At 43.5% G+C, this 19,230-nt stretch overlaps 1 protein-coding gene across 2 annotated transcripts in view; it reads left to right on the plus strand.

The window, feature by feature from the left end:
- ZZEF1 (zinc finger ZZ-type and EF-hand domain containing 1) overlaps positions 1–19,230 on the plus strand; it is a 101,686-nt gene that overhangs the window by 4,137 nt on the left and 78,319 nt on the right. For both annotated transcript variants that reach the window (XM_019743825.2, XM_074319540.1), the window contains exons 2-5: positions 12,392–12,536; positions 15,743–15,937; positions 17,457–17,628; positions 18,608–18,807. In XM_019743825.2, the coding sequence (XP_019599384.2) occupies positions 12,392–12,536; positions 15,743–15,937; positions 17,457–17,628; positions 18,608–18,807 (712 nt within the window). The remainder of the gene's footprint in view (positions 1–12,391; positions 12,537–15,742; positions 15,938–17,456; positions 17,629–18,607; positions 18,808–19,230) is intronic.

The following is a 19,230-nucleotide window of genomic DNA, read 5'->3' on the forward strand; positions in this document are numbered from 1 at the left end:
AAACTTTGGTGACTCGCGTTGGTTAGCACTGGTTAGTTGAAGAGAGTGGTTCTGACTGAAAGTGAAGGCTTGGCCATATTTAAAAACCTAATGATTGGGATAATCTCAGTGGTTGTCCTGTCTATAAATAAGGGGTAATTATATTAATAATACAAAAAAAGTTCTAGCCATGTGTTTGATCCTTTGCTTTAAAAATAAGTCTGTCCTTTAACTTGAATAAGGACACATTTCTGTGTCTTGGTTAATTCCACATTTTAGCTTCTGAAAATGTATTGTGATGTTTTAATACAAGTTTAAGGGTTTTGTGAAATAGCAAAATGTCTTTATAGTAGCAACTGAAATGGTGACTTATTTCCCTTCATTCATGTCATGAGAGCCAGCGCGGCAGGGCAGGTGTCATTGGTGCACACTGTTATACTGCTGAGAGCGTCCAAGTTTGACGTGTTGGTTCTTGGGGCTCCTCATTTGCATTGCCCTCCGTGTCCACCCAGCTATCTTGCCTGCACATTCCTATGACCTCAGTTGCTTGAGGTGGTGTCCTGAAGCAGTTCTTGGAGCTATGCCATGGACCAAAGTCTGAAACATCATTTTACAGCACAGCACACCTCTTCTCGTGGGTGTGGAGCAGGACTGTGTTTGCTCCAGGGAGTGATATTTAATTGTAGAAGAGGAATAGAGTTGAAATGAAATTCTTAGTTGACATCAGAGATTAAAGATTAGATATCTGTGCTCTTAATATGATGTGCTTCTGGAAAAGTCATGTAGACTCTTGGGTAGAAAACAAGTGCTGAATACAGGATGACAGCAGATGGCTTTAGGTAGGAATTTAATATGAATAGGTCTTATTTTATTAATTTGCTATATTAGCTTTTGTGCCTACGTGGTGAAATTCATTGGGTTGTAAACTCTGGAAGAAGGACCATTTTAATTCATTTATTTATTGTTAGCACAATCTTGGCTCATGGCCAGCGCTCAGTAAGTGTTTTCCCCTCTAGTGCCCTCACTTTGATTTGACAGATTGAATATGGTGCAGTCTTTATTCTCCAAACTCGCATTTCATATTCAGTGTGTAACCGTTTAATAATAGGTGTTTCTTGCCATTGGAGGAAACAGCTCAATATAGTTTTAGTGAAAACTTCAAAAGGCTCTTAGTCACTGTTGGGTTTAGAGGAAATTTGGAGAAAAATACCTTCTCGATGTTATAATGTCAGGAGTACTAATCAACTAATTTAGAACGGCTTTGAGCCCCAGAACTATGCAGACCGAATTATGAAGATATAATTCTCTACCCCTTCAAGACACAAGAGTGTGAGACGTGTGTGTACAAGTCTGCACCGTAAAGGTCAAATGGGGGGCAAGCCTTGCTTACCCTCAGCTCAGAGCCTGCAGGGGCGCCCCACTGCCTGAGGGACCCTCTGAATGGGTGGGCTGGCCTTTCTCCCTGTCTGACGTCTCCTACCTCTGTCCCCCTGCATGAGCCCTGTGTCCTAGCCAGTGGGACACCTTCCCTGTCCTGTGTGTGGACCTTGCTTCTCTCAGTTCTTCAAGTGTCCCTGTCTTGGTACTGTCACCTTGTCAGGACCAAGCCCTTCTTGTGGCATAATTCAGATGGCTTCTGTGTAATGGAGTCTCCAGCCCCACCCTTGAAGCTGTCGTTTCCTGTTCTCTGCGGGTCACTTGGCACTTAGAATATACTGTCTTGTTCTACAACTAGGCGGTGAGGGCCCTAGCTGCCGGCCTTCTTTACTCCAACATCCAGGAAGCCGTCAGTAAGTGATGGCCACCAGTGGTGACGAGGCGGTGCAGAAGAGAAAGATCCTGGGTGAACTGGAGGCTGTTTTGGCCTTGAGTGCTTCGCTGTGGTGGGGATGGGAGTATCGGCTTCTTTTAGAGAAACTCATAGTCCTAGCGCGCTATGGAGGAAAGGTCACAGCTCTGTTTTGCCTTTCCCTGATTTCCGAAATACCACTTCATCATGTGTTGTCTTATTTTAGAAACTTCAGTGGCTCTCCTTGCCTTCAGATTCAAACATTAGTCTAACTTGTAGGTCTCTTATACCTTTCCACGCTTACCTCCCAGAGCTCTTTAGTCAGCTAGGTCCATTCACTGTTTCCCTTATATGTGGGAAATCTGCTCTTGTTCCCTTTCTCCCCGCTTCAGCCCTTTGCTCCATCCTAAGCCTTTTCTACTTTCAAAGACTACAGAGAAGCATTTCACACTAGCCTAGAGTTTGGAAAGGATTTACCAAACCAAGGTTTGAGAAGCTGTAAGAATTGGCCAAAGGAAGAAAGGGATATTCCAGTTGAAAGGTACAGCATGTGCAAATATATTGCGGTGAGAGGCAGTTCGGCACATTTTGGGAATAATACTCCTTTGGCACATAGTCTAGAGTCCGAGTTGGTTTAGCCTTAGTAACCATTGCATGCAACCTGTCCCCGGAAAGGGATCCCTTCTGTAACATCCCGAACGAATGTGCAGTTAGACTGTGAGCGGTGTCGGCAAGTTTGCTGCTTCCTAAGTCTACCCATTCCACCGTTCTTTAGACTGAGCTTCAGAATTGGGCCCTGGAGTCAGCCTGCTTGTGGGCAAATCCTGCTTCCACCATCCACATGGCTGTGCGACCTTGATTGACTTACATGACCACTGTCTCCATGGCCTCACCTATAAAACGAGCATAATAATAGCATCTACCTTCTGTAGTTGGTATGAGGATTAAACCAATTAGTTCATTTGAAGCACCTATAACTGCCTGGCACACGCTTCGTGCTCAGTACGTGTTGCTCTTAGTGTCCTCTCTTGTTCTAGTTCCACACAGGATTGTTTACACCATCTTCTGTGCCAGCCTTTCACTACTGCACGTAGACGTGGAATGTGAGACAGTCTTACGGATGAGTGAAATGCGGCCTTAAATGGATAGCGACCTTCTCAGTCAACATGTGGCAGAACTGGGACCAGATCCAGATCTTTGAACTTCTGACAGAGGGTGTTTCTCCCAAGTTGGACCAGCGTGCAGCCTTTATATATAAGCCTGGTGCATTGCATTCTGCTGGTCTGGCCCACAGTTCTGGTCTGTGATGATTTGGGGGCACATTCTCACCTGTGTACCATCGTCTTGATCCCGGTGGTGGTAAAGCAGGGTCATCAGGAACGGTCTGAGCGCTGGCGCATGCTGCCCTGGGGCAGGGCAAATGGGTGGCAGCCTGCAGTCAGCGAGCCCACTTTTCTGTCTCTTGCCTGCAAGGTGGGTCAATAACGACCTTCTAACTAGATGTCACAGCAGTGTAGTCTTTGCAGTTTATTAGGCATTGTCTTCTTTGTTAAACCTTTGGATCCTCACAAGCTGTGAAGAACAGTTGAGCGGGAAGAGGAGTTGAGACCCAGAGGCCGAGAGCCTTGCCCCAGGTTGCACAGGGGGTAAGCGGGAAATTGCATTAGAACGATGCCATTCTAATGCAGATAAATCTGGCATCGTTCTAATGCACTTTTCCTCACTCTGACGGTGTTGCACTTCTCTCCCACACTGGCTAGCTAGCTAGGGCCTGCGCTTGGGTACTGCTGAATAGTTACCATGTAGATGGCAGTGTGTAGCAGGTGTGACAGGAAAATACTGGAATCGGGCAAGGAGGAGGAAGAGTCCCGCAGATCAGGTTGCCGTCTGCATGGGTTCTGTGCATGGAGATTGACTCAGTGGGAATGGGGCCTCGCTCGGTTTTTAGAGGCGGAGGTAGACTCGCTGTACTTTGCACTGTTAGACTAGATCTTGCATACTGAGTTGAGGTTTTGGGCCCCACATTCTGGGGCACTGAGTTTCAAGCTGTCCCTTTAGTGGGTTGGAAATCTATTGAATGATAGATCAAAAAAAGAAAACAAAAAAAGAAACAATAGAACTGAATAGAAAATACCAGAGTACATTGTATCTGATAAGAGAAAGTACCACATTGTTTCACAAAACTTTTGTATCAATTATAGGTGTACTCGGTGACGATACAAAATGTATTTCTTCCGATGGATCTGCCAATTTAACTTGAGGAGCACAGCAGTCTCTGAGGTTTATTGTCAAACTGGAGGGATCCCAGGGGGCCAGACAGATGGGAATGAGACTAAAACCATACCAGACAGAGAACTGGAGCGTGTGGGGAAACGTAGAAACGTAGAGGACCTGCTCGCTGTTGTCAGTGGTCTGCAGGCCGTTGGGGGCAGAGGGAGCAGGTGTGTTCTGAATGGATCACAGGGTGGTGACTCCAGGAGGCAGATTTCCATTCTTCAGGTAAAGAGAGTTGTTGCTGTTAGAACGGCCGGAAGACAGGCGTTCCCCGTTACCAGTGTGTGTCACAGACACTGGAGCAGGAGTTCAAGCAGTGCAAGAGCACGTATTGTAAGAGATTTGTAGGTCCTTTCCAGTATAGAGCTTATGTAGATCTGGGGTGATCAACCCCCTCCACCCGTCATGTTCTCAGTGGCCTCGTGGGCCCCCTACTGTAAGGCCGGGGCCCCTCCGCCTGCTTGGCCAGGCCCTCTCCAGTCTGACCTCCGTCCATGTCTTCTCTCCCACCTGCCTCCTTTCTAGCCGCTCCAAGCAGGTGATAGTCCTCGCAGTCTGTCGGCCTTCTGTGTATAGATGTCGTGCAGCTATACACAGCTGCCCCCTCTACCCAGGATGGCCTCCCTGTCATCATATGCTTGCAAGTTCCTAGTTAGTCATTAAAGCTCAGTCCTCGGATTGTGTCCTCAGCGCCATTTTCCCTGAGCACCCCCCTCCCTGTCCTGGGCTTTTGGCGCCAGGGGTGTCTGTCAGCTCAAGGTGTGGTTGACAGTGTCGGGTCCCAAATCATATCAGGGTTCACATGGAGGCTCCATCATTCCCAGTACCAACCATGTGGCCTTGAACAAAATACGTAACCTCTCTGGCCCTCGCTAGTGGAAGGGTAGGACCTATTAATGCCTTTAGGGTTGTGGGAGATGTGAGATGAGCCAGGTGAGGTGCGTAGAGCTTTGCCAGGTGCCCGGGAAATGCTCACTCAGTAGCAGCTATTACAGTGGTCGATGCTGTTCCTTCCGTTGTTACAGGGATCGTGTCTGTCCCTTCCCTGCTGCCGCGCTAGCGCTCCGGCTGGGAGGACTTGGGAGGGCGAGGACTGTGCCCTGTGCGTTGCAATATGCAGGGCCAGGCCGGGTCAGGTGTACATGGCAGCTTCTCAGGTAGCGTTGACTGAGGACTTGGGTGAATTGGGTTCTGCGAAGTCCTGTGGAAAAAAAGCAGATGTTAAGTGTTAGATTTTAAAACCTGTACATTTCTTTACGGACAATTTCTGAACGTTACTAAACTGCATATTTGTTTGGTGAAACTGTTAGCAAAGCTGTTAATGATTTTTTTTCTCACCTAAAATGTCTTGGTTTTTGTTTGTTAGAAAATGCTTTTTATTTTATTCATTAACTATTCACAGATCAACAGAGTCTGTTAAAAATAGCAAAAAGTCACTATTTTTATAGCCTGGCTTGTGTAGATTTCTTTTTAAAATTTTTTCAAATGTTTTTCTTTTAGTGGGGAATATTGGGGAACAGTGTGTTCCTCCAGGGCCCATCAGCTCCAAGTCGTTGTCCTTCAATCTAGTTGCGAAGGGCGCAGCTCCGCTCCAAGTCCAGTTGCTGTTTTCAATCTTCATCGCACGCGACGCGCAGCCCACCATCCCATGCGGGAATTGAACCGGCAGCCTTGTTGTTGAGAGCTCGCGCTCTAACCACTGAGCCATCCCGCCGCCCTGTGTAGACTTTTTATCAGCAATAAATGGCAGGAGTTGTGCAGGAAGTTGGGAGCCAGGCAGCACTTGAGATGCAGGCAGCACTAGAAGTACAGAGATTTTACTGGGAGTGGAACTTGAGATTTAGAGAGAGGGACGCTCAGTTTCAAGGTTGATACTGTGCTAACATGGGCTAAAGTTGTTGAGAGCAAATGTTCTAGATGAAGGGAAGAGCTGGAGCTAAAAGAAGTTTTAAGCACTTAGTCTGCAGATCGGAAGGGGCCTCAGGGTTGTCTGGTCAAAGGAAGCAGACGGAGTGTGAGGATCATAGCTCTGGAGCTTGGAGTCTACTACTGGCTGTGTGACCTTGGGCAGTTATCTGACCTCTGTGCAACTATTTATAAAATGGGCAGTTGAATAGTAAGTGCCGTTGCTAATGAGAAATAAATGGTACTGTGCACAGTGCCCGGAATTTAGCAAGTGCTCAAATGTTCATTCAGAGCTTTCCAAAACATGTCATTCCCAACTGAATTACAGCTGTACTAATCCCCTCTGACCTTGAATGAGACAAATAGCATTATTTCATCACTGTGCTGTCATGTGAAAAAGCTGGGAAGTAGCTATTGTCTGGTGCTGTGGTATTCACACCATGGGGCCTCCAGGCAGACTGGCCGGGCTCTGCTCACCTCCTCTCCCGCTGGCCCCACATTTGTGGTGGGGTTGTGCTTCCATGTCTTCATATTTTAAAGTTCCTCTTTGTTATTACAGAAGCAGCATATGGAGATGGCCATATTGCCACTATTAACGTCTTGATATCTTTCAGATTATATGTGTATATGTATGTGTGTGTATGTATATATATCACCAAGGTGGGAAGTGCATATTTGCTTTTTTTACAAACTAACATGAGTTCATTCGCTAATATTCTTTTGTAGCATGCTTTTTTCAGTTCATTGTTTTCCCTTTCCCCATCAATTCGTTTCTGTTTAATGTAATACTCAGTCCATATTCGCATTTGTCTAGTTGCCCCAGAAATCTCCTTTTATGGCTGACATATCAAGTGTGAATACAATTTTATTTCGACAGGAGGAAGTATTTCACTGCTGTGAAAATGTTTTAGAACTCCTCATCCGGTCCATCATCCTATGCTTGGAGCGGGCACTTTAAAATTTTTTATTTTGATTTTGAAAACTCATGTAGTATAGAATTCAGGAGACTTGTACAAAAAGCAGCCGTCCCTGCTCTCCTACCCCAGTGAGTCCCTCCCACGAATAATCACTTTTCAACTCTTCAGCTGGTTCTTTCCTAGTCACCTGTGTGTCACCACCTCACGTTTCTGTTCCTTCTTCGTGAGTTTTCAGTTGTAGGTTTTGTCCATTTTATTCCCACCACCGGAGGACTTCAGTTGTCTGCCACCTTCGTCCTGTCGGTCCCCTCACGTTTCCCGCCCCCCACAGGCTCGGTTAACCTTTGTTCAGCTGGCTCTCGATGGCTGGCTATGATCATGTCACTTCTGTACATACCTGGCCCTGTCCTTCTCCATGATCACTTTTCCTTTCTTACACACCTTTTTGTTTTCTCTGGAGTTAGCAATTGAATTGGTGCTTTCCTTTTGCTTATTTTTCTTTGTCTTGTATCATTCATTTAATCCCAGGTTTTCAGCCAGTTGTCTGAATCTCCTCACACAAACGGGCAGTGAGCTCAAACACGGGCAGCCTGCCCCTGCCGTCTTCTCCACGTTCTGTCTCCCAGAGCCGCTGACCTGCTTCAGTGTGGGCCTGGCGCTCTCTAGGCCTGCTGTGCAGGTGTCGTCTTGGAATCTCCCTTCCCTGGGGACTCATTTTTTTCTCTCCTTCGGATCTCGTTCTTCCTCTTTCTTGGCATATTCCTTCATTTTGGTGGCCTCATCCTCTGGTAGTTTTCTGAATAAGGGAGTGTTAAGTAGTTCTTTTTTTTTTAAGAGCATGCATATGTAAGAAAGTCTTTATTCTGCTCTTTTACAGTTGTTGGTGGTGTGGCTGCAGGTGACTGCTGGGTTAGGAGGGGCGCCCCGAACTCCCATTGCCTTCTGGCCTCTGGGTTACTGCTGAATCAGTCCCGTTTTGACTCTTGACCTTTTCCATGGAGACTGTGTCTTCTCCCTGGAAGTAGGAGCTTCTCTCTTTCCTGGCGGTGTTAGGAAATCTCATCATGAGGCGCTTTAATCCAGTGTGTAGGGTGTTCAGCCTCTTTAGTCTCTACACTCTGGCCCTTCCGTTCAGGGAAATTATCTTGAATCATCCCAATTGTGAACCCTCCCCCCCCATTTCCTATGTTCCCTTTTTCTGAAACTCATTATTCGCATATTGGGCCTCCTGGACCCGTCTCCCAAGTTTTTCTTCTTTCCTATTATTCATCATTTTGTCTGCTTTTAGGGTACTTGAGCCAACTTTATGCTGCAGCCTAATGAAATTAGATTTATCTTCCAAAATCTATTGGGATTTTCATTTTGCTATGCTATGGTAATTTTGAAGCGTTTGTAAAAAGGTTCTGAATAGCCTGTTTTTAATAATAGTATCCTGATCTTTCATGGTTGCAATATCCTTTTGTATTAGACAGTGGTGGTGGTGGCTACACAACTCTGAATATACTGAAACCCACTAGACGGTGCACTTTCAAAAGGTGAATTCTATGGTATGTGAATTATATACCTCAGTAAAGCTGGTATTAAAAATATCTTTTTAAATATTTCTCTGAAGATAGTAATGACAATCCTTTTGAAGTTTTCTTCTCCTTGCATAGTTCTTTTCTCCAAATTGCCTTTTCTGTTTCATATTAAGCCTGGCCTCAAATGCACGGTGGTCTTGGGCTGTCCAGCATATACAACAATGGAGGACTAACAAGGTGGATGGTCTGTGCTTCTGCCTTGTTGACCAGTGAGCCTCACTGTGAGAGGATCGGTCTGGCCCTTTGGCGGGGGGCCCTCCCGTGCCAGGATCTGTAGTCTGTTCTCTGGGTTTGTCAGGTGCCCTAGAGAAGACCCTTCCAGTCTCTTGCCTGGAGGCTATGAGTCTGGCTACCAGCATTCTGGGAGCCCTAGGGGAAGGCTGAGTCTTAAACAGTTAGCGTGTAAACACGAATCCCCCTATTTTCAGTGTAGTATTCTCACTTTCACCTGTGCCTGGTATTTCCTAGTCCAGAGACTCTCTGTGCTACTCTCTCTAGAGAATCAATCCCCCAAGTATCTGCCAAGGTTGAGAAGATTTGGGGATTTTTTTTTTTAATGGAAATTTTTAAACATAAGAAAGTACAGATAAGAATCGAATGAACTCCCACATACCTATTAGCCAGTTTCAACAATTACCAACTCAAGGCCAATTTTATTTATCTAACCCCCACCTACTTTCTCCAAATTATTTTGAAGCAAATCTTTTCATTCACAAATATTTCATTTCATCTGTAAATATTTCATTATATGTCTCTAAAAGATAAGAGCTCTATACACACACACACACACACACACACAATCACCCTTTTCCTCTCAAAGAGAAAATCCCACCGATTCCTTAAGATCAGCGTTTATTCAGTCAGTTCTGACTGCTTTTTAAACAGACTTCACAGCGACACCTCCACTTCCAGGAGTACCTGTTGCTCCCAACTCCGAAGCCTTTTGGAGTCCTGCTGTATACAGCTGCTCGCCTCTCAGCTTTGCCCAGTGCAGCCAAGGATTCCACTTTCTTAGGTCACCCAACCCAGTACTACTCATCGGTCTGCTTCCCAGCTGCCACAGTTTCATTGCTGTTCCATCATCTATTCTTTTTGTCCTTGTGCTTAAAAAAAATCACTTTGTAGTATTGTCTTAGTGGGATTTCACGAGGGAGCAAAGGTAAATGCATTTGTTCTTTCAACACTCCTGGTGGCTGGTTGTCCAGCTATTGCTCTGAATCCTTACGGGGAGGAATGGAGCAGACATTGCTTCCCAGAGCCTCCCAATCCACTGACAACACACATCCATCTTGATGAGGAGCTTTTCCCCTCTGACTCCTATGTAATGACCCTGACTTTAATTGCTCCTTTCCATGACAGCCCATCAGCTATTTGAATAGAAAGATTCTGTCCCTGCCAGTCAGCTTTTCTCCACACTAAAGATTCCATGGTCCTTCTGCTGTTCCTGACAGGGAAGTTTCTAGTCTCTCCATCGTGGTCTCTTTTCTCTGGTCTCTTCTATTTCATTTGCTGTTGGTGTGTAGCTTCCAAACTAAACTCAGCTTTCCTGATTGAGTCTAATCGGAAAGAACATTCTCTCCTTCAGAATATTATACTTTTAATTGTGTAGCCTTTGGCCCTATTAACTTTTTGGATAATCGCATCAACTTGAGGAGAGGCAAAAAGAATGCTGCACTATCTCACATGTTACTTCTCATATCTGTCCCCCATCCTGCATTTCTGGCTGTAGTGTTTGGACCCAGACATAGGGATTTACATATATTCTTATTCAACACTGAGTCGTTCAGAGGCCTGTGATGGAAATAGGGGTATTTGTGTTGATCAGAAACCTCGATGGGACATTTCCTTCCATATGTCATGAAGGAGGGAAATGAGGAAAAGGAGCGGGAGTTTTAAGGAAGAGAGAGGTTTACTTAGAAAAGATGGTAGAGGACTCCTGACGTATTTCCTGGTGGGGGAGATCTGTGACAGTGTGTATCAGCAGAAAGAAAGAAGCTACTGATGAGGGAGGGACTGAGATCCGGGGAGGGGGCAGTGGCTAAATGAGGAAAGTCTTGTAGGAAGTGAGGGGGTGGGGTCGGGCACCAGAGGAGGTAGCATTGCAGGTTAGAAAGGAAAACTGCTTCTGTGCTGTCATTGTATTGGGCTCTGTTCACCTGTTACTTAATCCAGGCAGCAGCCTGTGAATTTGGTAATATTTGCTCCATCTTTCAGATCAAACATTTGAGGTGTATGGAGGTAAAGAAATGTGTGTAAGGTCACATAGCCAGTTAGTTACAGAGCAGGATGCAAACCAAATCCCATGCTGTACCCAGCTCCCCAGATGGCCTAACGTGGGCAGGGAGCAAGGTAGATTATGGTTAAAGGTTAGTGAAAACAGGGCTGTGAAGTAGGTAAATCAAATTAGCTCTCCTGTCCAAAGAGTGTTTAAAAGGGAAAGCCCAGCTGAACCTGAGGTGCTACTCTAAGGCAATTCTTTCTAATTCTAGTTTTGCATTTGGCACTTTGCAACCAGTTGAAATATTTTGAATTGGTTGCTTTCTTCTGTAATTATTTGGGGGGAGGGCAATTACTCTCATGAAAGAGACATGAAATAATACAATTGTATATACATGTAGTAATACTCATTTACATGTATTCTGCAAAGCACAGTGAGTTACTGTCCTAAATTTGTCTTTTGACTAATATATACTTGAGGTGTGATCAAAAAATGTGGTGAATGTTTAAATAAAAAAAATTTTATTACGGTAAAAGACACATTGCCATTAATCCCCCTCACTTTGAACACACTTGTTCCATCGATCTTGCCACTTTCTGAAGCAGTTCAGGAAGTCCTCTGTCGGGAGTGTCTTTAGTTGCTCTGCTGTAGCTGCCTCCATGTCCTGAATCAATTCAAAATGTTTACCTTCCTTGGTCATTTTGACTTTGGGGACGAGCCAGAAGTCTCACGGTGTCAGATCCAGTGAAGAAGATGGATGAGGACACACCATAATGTTTTTTGTTTTGTTTTGTTTTGTTTTGTTTTTAACAACTGAGCCATCCGGGAGGGCAGCTCAGCTCAAGGTGCCGTGTTTAATCCCAGCTGCAGGGGTCAGAACCCACCCTCCCTTGCAGGACTTGAGGACTCGAACTGGCAACCTTGCGGTCAAGAGCCCACCGGCCCATGCGGGAACTGAACCGGCAGCCCCCGGAGCCAGGAGCACGGAGCTCCAACTGCCCGAGCCACTGGGCCAGCCCCCATAATGTTTTTATTTGACAGAAATTGCTGTACCAGATGTAATGTGTGACATGGATTCTTTCTGTTGTGATCACAAAATATGGTGAATGCTGCTGCCAAGTGCCATCCAAGGAAAGGCAGGGATCTTCAATACGGGTGGTGGCACGTTGAACCTTAGTAACAGAGTGTGACAAGTTTCAGCTTGTTTGGTGGAGTCCATCGGGTGTGAGCTACGGTTGAGAGAAGGTGTGTTTTGAAGTGTGCGGTAAGTCATCCTCCATCATGACAACAGTCTATATCACACATCGCTTCTGGTATATGGCAATTTCTGTCAAATAAAAACATGACAGTGTGTCCTCATCCACCTTATTCACCGGATCTGGCACCAAGAGACTTCTGGCTCTTCCCAAAGTCAAAATGATTCAGGACATCAAGGCAGCCACGACAGCACAACTAAAGACATGAAAGAGGACTTCAGAACTGCTTCAGAAAGTGGCAGGAATGATGGGATAAATGTGTTCGAAGTGAGGGGGTGTATTTTGAGGGGATTAATGACAATGTGTCTTTTACTATAATAATTTTTTTTAAATTTAAACATTCACCTTATTGTTTGATCACACCTCATAGACTCTTCCCACAACAACAACAAAAATCAGTGGTGCTGAGAGTTGTAAAAAAATAAAATCCAGATTTGAAACAGACCTGGTTTTCTTGCATCTTTTATCTGTAGGCCTTTGCCCAGTTTGATGCCGAGGGTGATGGCACAGTGGACGCTGAGAACATGTTGGAGGCCCTCAAGAATTCCAGCGGCGCTAATCTCCAGGGGGAGCTGAGCCACATCATCAGACAGCTGCAGGCCTGTTCTCTCGTTCCAGGTAAGGCCCTCACGTGAGTGCCGAGTGCTAAAGAGCGCTCTCTTAGAGCCAAAATGAACTTTGTCGTACTGTGGGTTGTCATTAGGCAAGCTTGTGGGCACCGTGAAAAAAATGTGCTTCTCTGAGATTCTTCATTAGGCACATGATTTGAATTAGTGTTCACTGTAATCATCTCTTTTGTTCCCCAATAACAGTGATGGTTGAGCAGTTCTACCATTTTTAGGAACTTTTGTCATGAGACTACCTACCTTCCTTAATGGTACTCTTTATTTCACTCTCTCAAAAGCCTTCCCTGGCTTGTACCGTGTTTCCTTGAAAATAAGACCTAGCCGGACAATCAGCTGTAATGAGTCTTTTGGAGCGAAAATTAATATAAGACCCGGTCTTATTTTACTATAATAAAAGACCAGGTCTTATATCGTATCATAATCATATCATATCATATCATATATCATATATCATATCATATATCATATGTCATACTGGGTCTTATATTAATTTTTGCTCCAAAAGACACATTAGAGCTGATTGTCTGGCTAGGTCTTATTTTTGGGGAAACACGGTATGTAGGTATTATATCTTCTCTTAGCATCTTACGTTTCTTTTTTGCAGCATATTAGCATTGTAATTAGTTAATTCATTAGTTAATTATCTGTTAAGTGTCTGTCTGTACTCTTATACTCTGAGCTCTGTGAGGGCAGGGACCTTTTCTTTTATTTCTGCTGTGTCCTCACATTTTTTTGGCACATGGTAGGCACTCAGTGTGTGTGTGTTTTTAGAAAGCTTTCACTCTGAAATTTAAGTAAGAGTAAAAATAGCTTGAAATTAAGCAATACTTTTACACTGTACGTATGAAAGAACTTTGCCTGTGTTTTTGTACGGTTTCTTTTGGGGACTCAGAAGCAATAAAATTACCTGTTTTTTTCCAGTGAGAAAACAAATTTGAAATGAAAAAGACCTTCGCACATCATCCTTTAGTATCTGGTTATCTTATCTAAGAACTTTTCCTGCTTTGTGCGGTTGGTGTCATAGTACTTAGGGTAGAGAATAGCTGGAGCAGCATTGGAGGCAAATGGGTTTTGTAGATACTTAATTGTAAATCTGGTTGCCCTGGGCCTCTCTGGCTTACTGCTGGGGATGTACCGAGCTTCCATCTTCCACAAATTGCCTTTAATTATATAATTTTTATAAATCATGTAGGTAGCCTATACATATTAACTTTTTCCTACTCTCATGGATTTTCTTACTAAAATTATGCTTTGCATTATGTTTAACTGCCGTATGTCTGGGCATTTCTGCGTTGATCTCACGTCTGTGTTATCAGTATGTAGGCAGCATCACTTCAAAGAGATGTTTTGGGAGGAAAGGAAAGTGGGCGGAGACCAGGGAATCCACCAACAGTTAATACTTTGTGCGCTGTTGCTCTGGGTGAGTGGGCGGAGGGAGAGATTAGGTTAGAAGAATTGGGGGGTCCAGACCCCAAGGCGCTTACATAGCAGGGTCATGACTTTAGGACTTTCTACTCACAATTTTCTATCAGTACCCAACTTAAAAGACTTGTTTTATCACAGTCTCAGGACAAACCATAGTAGCTGAGCTCACCTCTCCAGAGGGCTTTTAGTTTCCTAGTCCCTCTTTCTAACCCAGACTGAAACTTCATCCTTTTGTAGCTCATTGTACTGGTGTTTAGTGTTTAAAAGAGAGACAGCACCTTTACTGAAATCATTGCTTGTTTCAACATATGAAAAACAATTCTCCCGTTACAAGCGTCAGTCCGTTTTTCACAAGGGTCACGAGCAAATAAATCAGTGCAGCATCAGCAGTGCCATCATGTGGGATTTGGGCATTACTGTGGGAGTCTGCTAAGGAAAGGAAAACTGTCAAAGGAGGGCAAGGGGTGGCACGGACCTTTGAGTCTTAGGAAGTCAAACTGCTTTCTCCGGGTTTTGTGTAAGGGGCATAGTTAAAATGGGCTGCTTCAAGGGCAGAATTTCTCCTCAGCCTCATATTGTATCTTAAAAATTAGTGCAGTTTCATTCTGCCCTAATATATCTGTTTGTTTTACACTTAAAAGCAATTTTTCTACAGACTTCCGGAGTTTTGGTCTGGGTGCTGCTTACATGGGTGTGTTCAGTCTGTGAAAGTTCATCAGGCGATATAATTACACGTACTGTTTGTTATGTATGTTATGATTCATTAGGAAGTAACAAAAGGAAAAGTCTCCGGAAATCTACAAGTGCATTTGAGGTGCAGGAAACGCTGCCACGTTTGTCCTCTCTTCACTTCACCCACGTGCTCCCCTGGGTTCTGGGCACCTCAGTTCAAGGCCTAGTATTGTAGTTTATGAGGAACCGTGAAGGATTTTAAACGGGTCTGTTTTGTGTTTTTGTGAGACGATTCGGGTTAATGCCAGACAAAGGGCAGCCCCAGGAGCCACTTAGGGAATCTAGGTGTATGAGCGGGAGATGCAGAGGCCAGAGCCTGGGCGGTGGCCGGAGGGATGGACAGGTGGGCAGACTCCAGAGGAGTCACACTGGAAAGAGAAAGCTGGAAAGGTGGAGGGAGCACTTGGAGGCAGTGCGTGGGGTATTCCTGGTCCTGCCCCTTTTGGCATGTTGATGTATCACCAGAGCCTGTTTTCCTCCGTTGTACAGCAAGGATGCCGGGACCTTAGGTGCTTCCCCCCCACCCCCAACTTTATTGGGGGAAACCGAAGGAGATGGTGTGTGTGGAAGTACCTGATAGACTGAAATGCCATTGGAAATTGTGGTCAGGGTGGTGGTGGTGTTATCATTGTCGTCTGTATCTTAGCATTAAAGCTGTTGTGCTTTTGCTCTCTGATGTGATAAATGTTATTCCTAGCCCACATTGTATAAGTATAATATAATGTATAAACTTCTTTAAAAACTTCGTTAGTGTTTAAGTGCTTATAAAATTTTCAAGTTTGGATTGAAGCAAATAATCACTATTCTAAGCCTTCTGAAATTCTATTAAACTCACATGAAATTAATTGTTAAATTGAAATTAGCACTGGTTCATTTCTTAAAAACTTGTGTAGATTTTTAAATGATTGAAGCTGAAAATATCAATGAAGAGTCTTAATGGCTACTTATAATTCAGCCAATTCAGATAGGCCACCAGGCAGGGGATGCGGAAACTGTTGTGATGGGTCTGAAAACTCCACACGTGGATTTTTGTCTGATTAGGTTTCATAGACATATTTTCGGAGTCCAAGGAGGGCCTGGGTGTTCACTCGTCAATGATTCTGCGCTTCCTGCATCGCAATCGGCTCTCCAGCACCGCCATCCCCTACCCCATGTTGGACCACTGCAATAACGTGTGTACCATGAGGGCTTCTGTTCTGAAGGAGTCTCTGGATCAACTAGTACAGAAAGAAAAGGGTAGGTGTGTGGGGGGGGTTGGTCCTGAAAACGCTCTCTCATCATTTCTTCCAAACATGGTATTTGTTAATAGGATGAGTCAATCCTTCTCCCTCCTTTATTTCTGAAAATGTAATAGTGCCCAGTTGTAGCATAAGAGTGTGATCTGCTCTCCTCCTTCCCTCCCTCCCTCCCTTCTTTCTAGGTCTCTGCTCAGATGTGACTTCTGGGAGGCCCGTCCTCATTACTCTAATTAATGCCCCCACCATCCCCATCTTCTGGTCACTTTCACCTTTGCAGATCTGATGGTCTAAATGGCACTTTACAGTATCTGAGTTGTAGCATCATTATTTACTTGCATTTTGTCTGTCTTGTTCACTTGTTATTCTTAGCGCCTGGAACTGCCCTCCACATAGTAGGTACTCTGTGAGAAGCTGCTGAGTAAATGAGGGAAGACTACAGACTCACTCAGTGATGGCAACAAAAGTTGATAATGTGAATAGACAGATCTATAGAACATAACAATAACAGAGTCCAGAAATAGACCTAAGGACAAGTGGGCATGTAGTACCAGATATAGTCAGCATTACAAATCGGGATGGAAAGGTGAGTTAGTCACCAAACGGAGTAGGGTAACTGGTTAGCCCTTGGAGAAGAAAATAAAACTAGATTCTTAACCCATTTTATTCATTAAAATAAGTTTTAGAGGGATCAAAAAGGTCAACTAAAAGGAAAGAGTAAGAGTATTACTAGAAGGAAATCGTTCCACTTTATAAAAATCCTGACATGGAAAAACCTTTCTAAACAATACATGAAACTCAGAAACTACAAAAGAAAAGTTTACATAAATTGGACTTTATCCAAATTTAAAGTTCTGTACAGCACAAAAAATATACGCAGAGTGAAAAGAAAAAGGGCATTCTAAGGAACAAAAACATTTGTAACATATTATGACAGACTCAATTTTTTTACTAACTAACCTTGAACAATTACTTCACGCTCTGTGCCTTAGTTTCGTCATCTCTAAAATGAATTAATACATAGAAAATGTATAGAAAAGTGCCTGGCTCACAGTAGGCACTCAGTTAAGTATTACCCCTTACATATGTGTATCTATACATCATATGATGTATGCAAAATATATAAATTGATGAGAAGACCTATGACCCAGTAGAAAATATAATAGATAAGGGTAGGACCAGCTCATACTTAGAAGCACAAGTGGCTTACAAACAAGTGGCTTAAAAAGTCTCACTCATAATTAAAGAAATGTAAATTCAAACTGTAAAACACCATTTGCTTCTCTCAGCATGGCTTTGTAAACATGTGGTGATTTAAATATTACACTATAATGAGCTCACGGACCAGTCCTTGGCCAGTTTCTGCTTTATATGGGTTCTTTGGAAAGAGATTTTTGAGGAACATTTATTTTTCTAGGGTCAAAGTGCCAAGCATATTTCTGTTAGATGTTTTAAATGACCTTTTTTTTTTTTCCTTTGTGAGAGAGATGTCATATGATAAAATCTGGTTTTCCCTGCAGAAAGCCCTGGAGATCTAACTAGAAGCCCAGAGATGGATAAACTCAAGTCAGTAGCAAAGTGCTACTCTTATATAGAAACATCCTCCAACCCTGCAGACATTGACAAGATGACAAATGGAGAAACGTCGTCCTACTGGCAGTCGGATGGCAGTGCCCGCTCACACTGGATTCGGTGGGTGGTAGAATACCAATTCCTGAGTGAAAGGCCAAGAAAATGACCCGCTCTTTCTCTTATCCCATCAAGTGTTAAAAAATTATTTTTTTAAATTTTAGAATATTTTCTAATTAACTACCCAGCTTTTTTCTTATTGTGACTGTCTGTGAGGATGCCTTAAGAATCAAGTAGTAACAGGAATCATGTAAAATCATGTAACCTGGTTCATATGTTCATAAACATGGATAATTTCTTTACTTGGCATTTTAAAGGAGAAAATAGCATTTGAGTAATATTTTGTGATACTGATTTCAGATCTTTTTCACTAGTTTCTCAGGAAAATGAGTATCACATGGACAAGTACTTTTCTTATATCTGATGTGATTTCACTTTTTAGGATCCTCTTGTGTACATTTAAAAAAATCTGTATGCAACTAAGTTGACTAGTTTAGAGGAGGCAGAGAGAATGGTCAGGAATTGTGGAGTAGAATTGATGGCAGTAAACTGATACTTCTAGACATTGTGAAGCTGCTGTCTAATTTTTCATCTATCCCTTCAGAGAATGGGCTAATTTCAGTTGGTGGAAATAACAATAATTGTCGTGTCTTCTCACAGAGAATGTAAATGGCCTTCAGCTATCTAACTGATAGATGAGGAAATATACTTAGTTTTTTGGATGCAGTTTAGAATTAGCTCAGTTTAGAATTAGCTTCTTGCCAAGTAAAGGGATTTTGTTAGGATGTTCATATGGTACTTTCCTGCCTGTACTAATAGCTTAAAAGGAAACATAAGATTAGTCTTGAACACAAATGAATCTTGGAGACTTGGGAAGGTCACAAGGACCCTGAAACCAATAGCCAGCATTTCAAGGTACTTGGTTTTAGGAAACTCAGTCTTTGGGAATATCAAGTACAAGATCTTGGAGATGAGATTTATGGAACCTAGCAGTTCTCGACTTACATAAATGTTTGTGGTTTCTGCTCTCCATTTTTTCCAGTTTGAAAATGAAGCCCGATGTTGTGCTTAGGCACCTGTCCATTGCCGTGGCTGCCACCGACCAGAGCTACATGCCACAGCAGGTGACGGTGGCCGTGGGGAGGAACACCAGTGATCTCCAGGACGTCCGCGACGTGCACATTCCCAGCAACATCACCGGCTACGTGACACTGTTGGAAAATGCCAACATCAGTCAGCAATGTGAGTCAACCGAGATACGTCGTCCCCTCTCACTCAGGGCTGGCGGGGGAGGAAGGAGTATCCCTGAGGTGGAGAAGCTGTTAGTTTTTCTTTGGAGATTTGATTTGCTTCTCATGATGCATAGGGTAGTGGTCATTTTTTAATCTGCTCATGTTTTTAAAAGTTACAGAAAAGCAGTAAATCCTTTCTCAATTAAAAATATGTTAGTCTTGTTTTCTTATTGGAAAATTAGAAAAATGGAGGTAAAAATTACTCAGAATCCCACTGCCCAGGGATTGTCACTGTGAATTCATTGGTGTGGATCCTTCCAGACCTTTTCTTGTATGGGTGTGTGCGTGTGTATGTTTACACACATGCACACACACATATATACACACACACACATTTTAAAAAATAAAAAATAGGGTTGTGTATATATATTTA

This window comes from Rhinolophus sinicus, linkage group LG15 (assembly GCF_036562045.2).
Source record: "Rhinolophus sinicus isolate RSC01 linkage group LG15, ASM3656204v1, whole genome shotgun sequence".
NCBI lineage: Eukaryota > Metazoa > Chordata > Mammalia > Chiroptera > Rhinolophidae > Rhinolophus > Rhinolophus sinicus.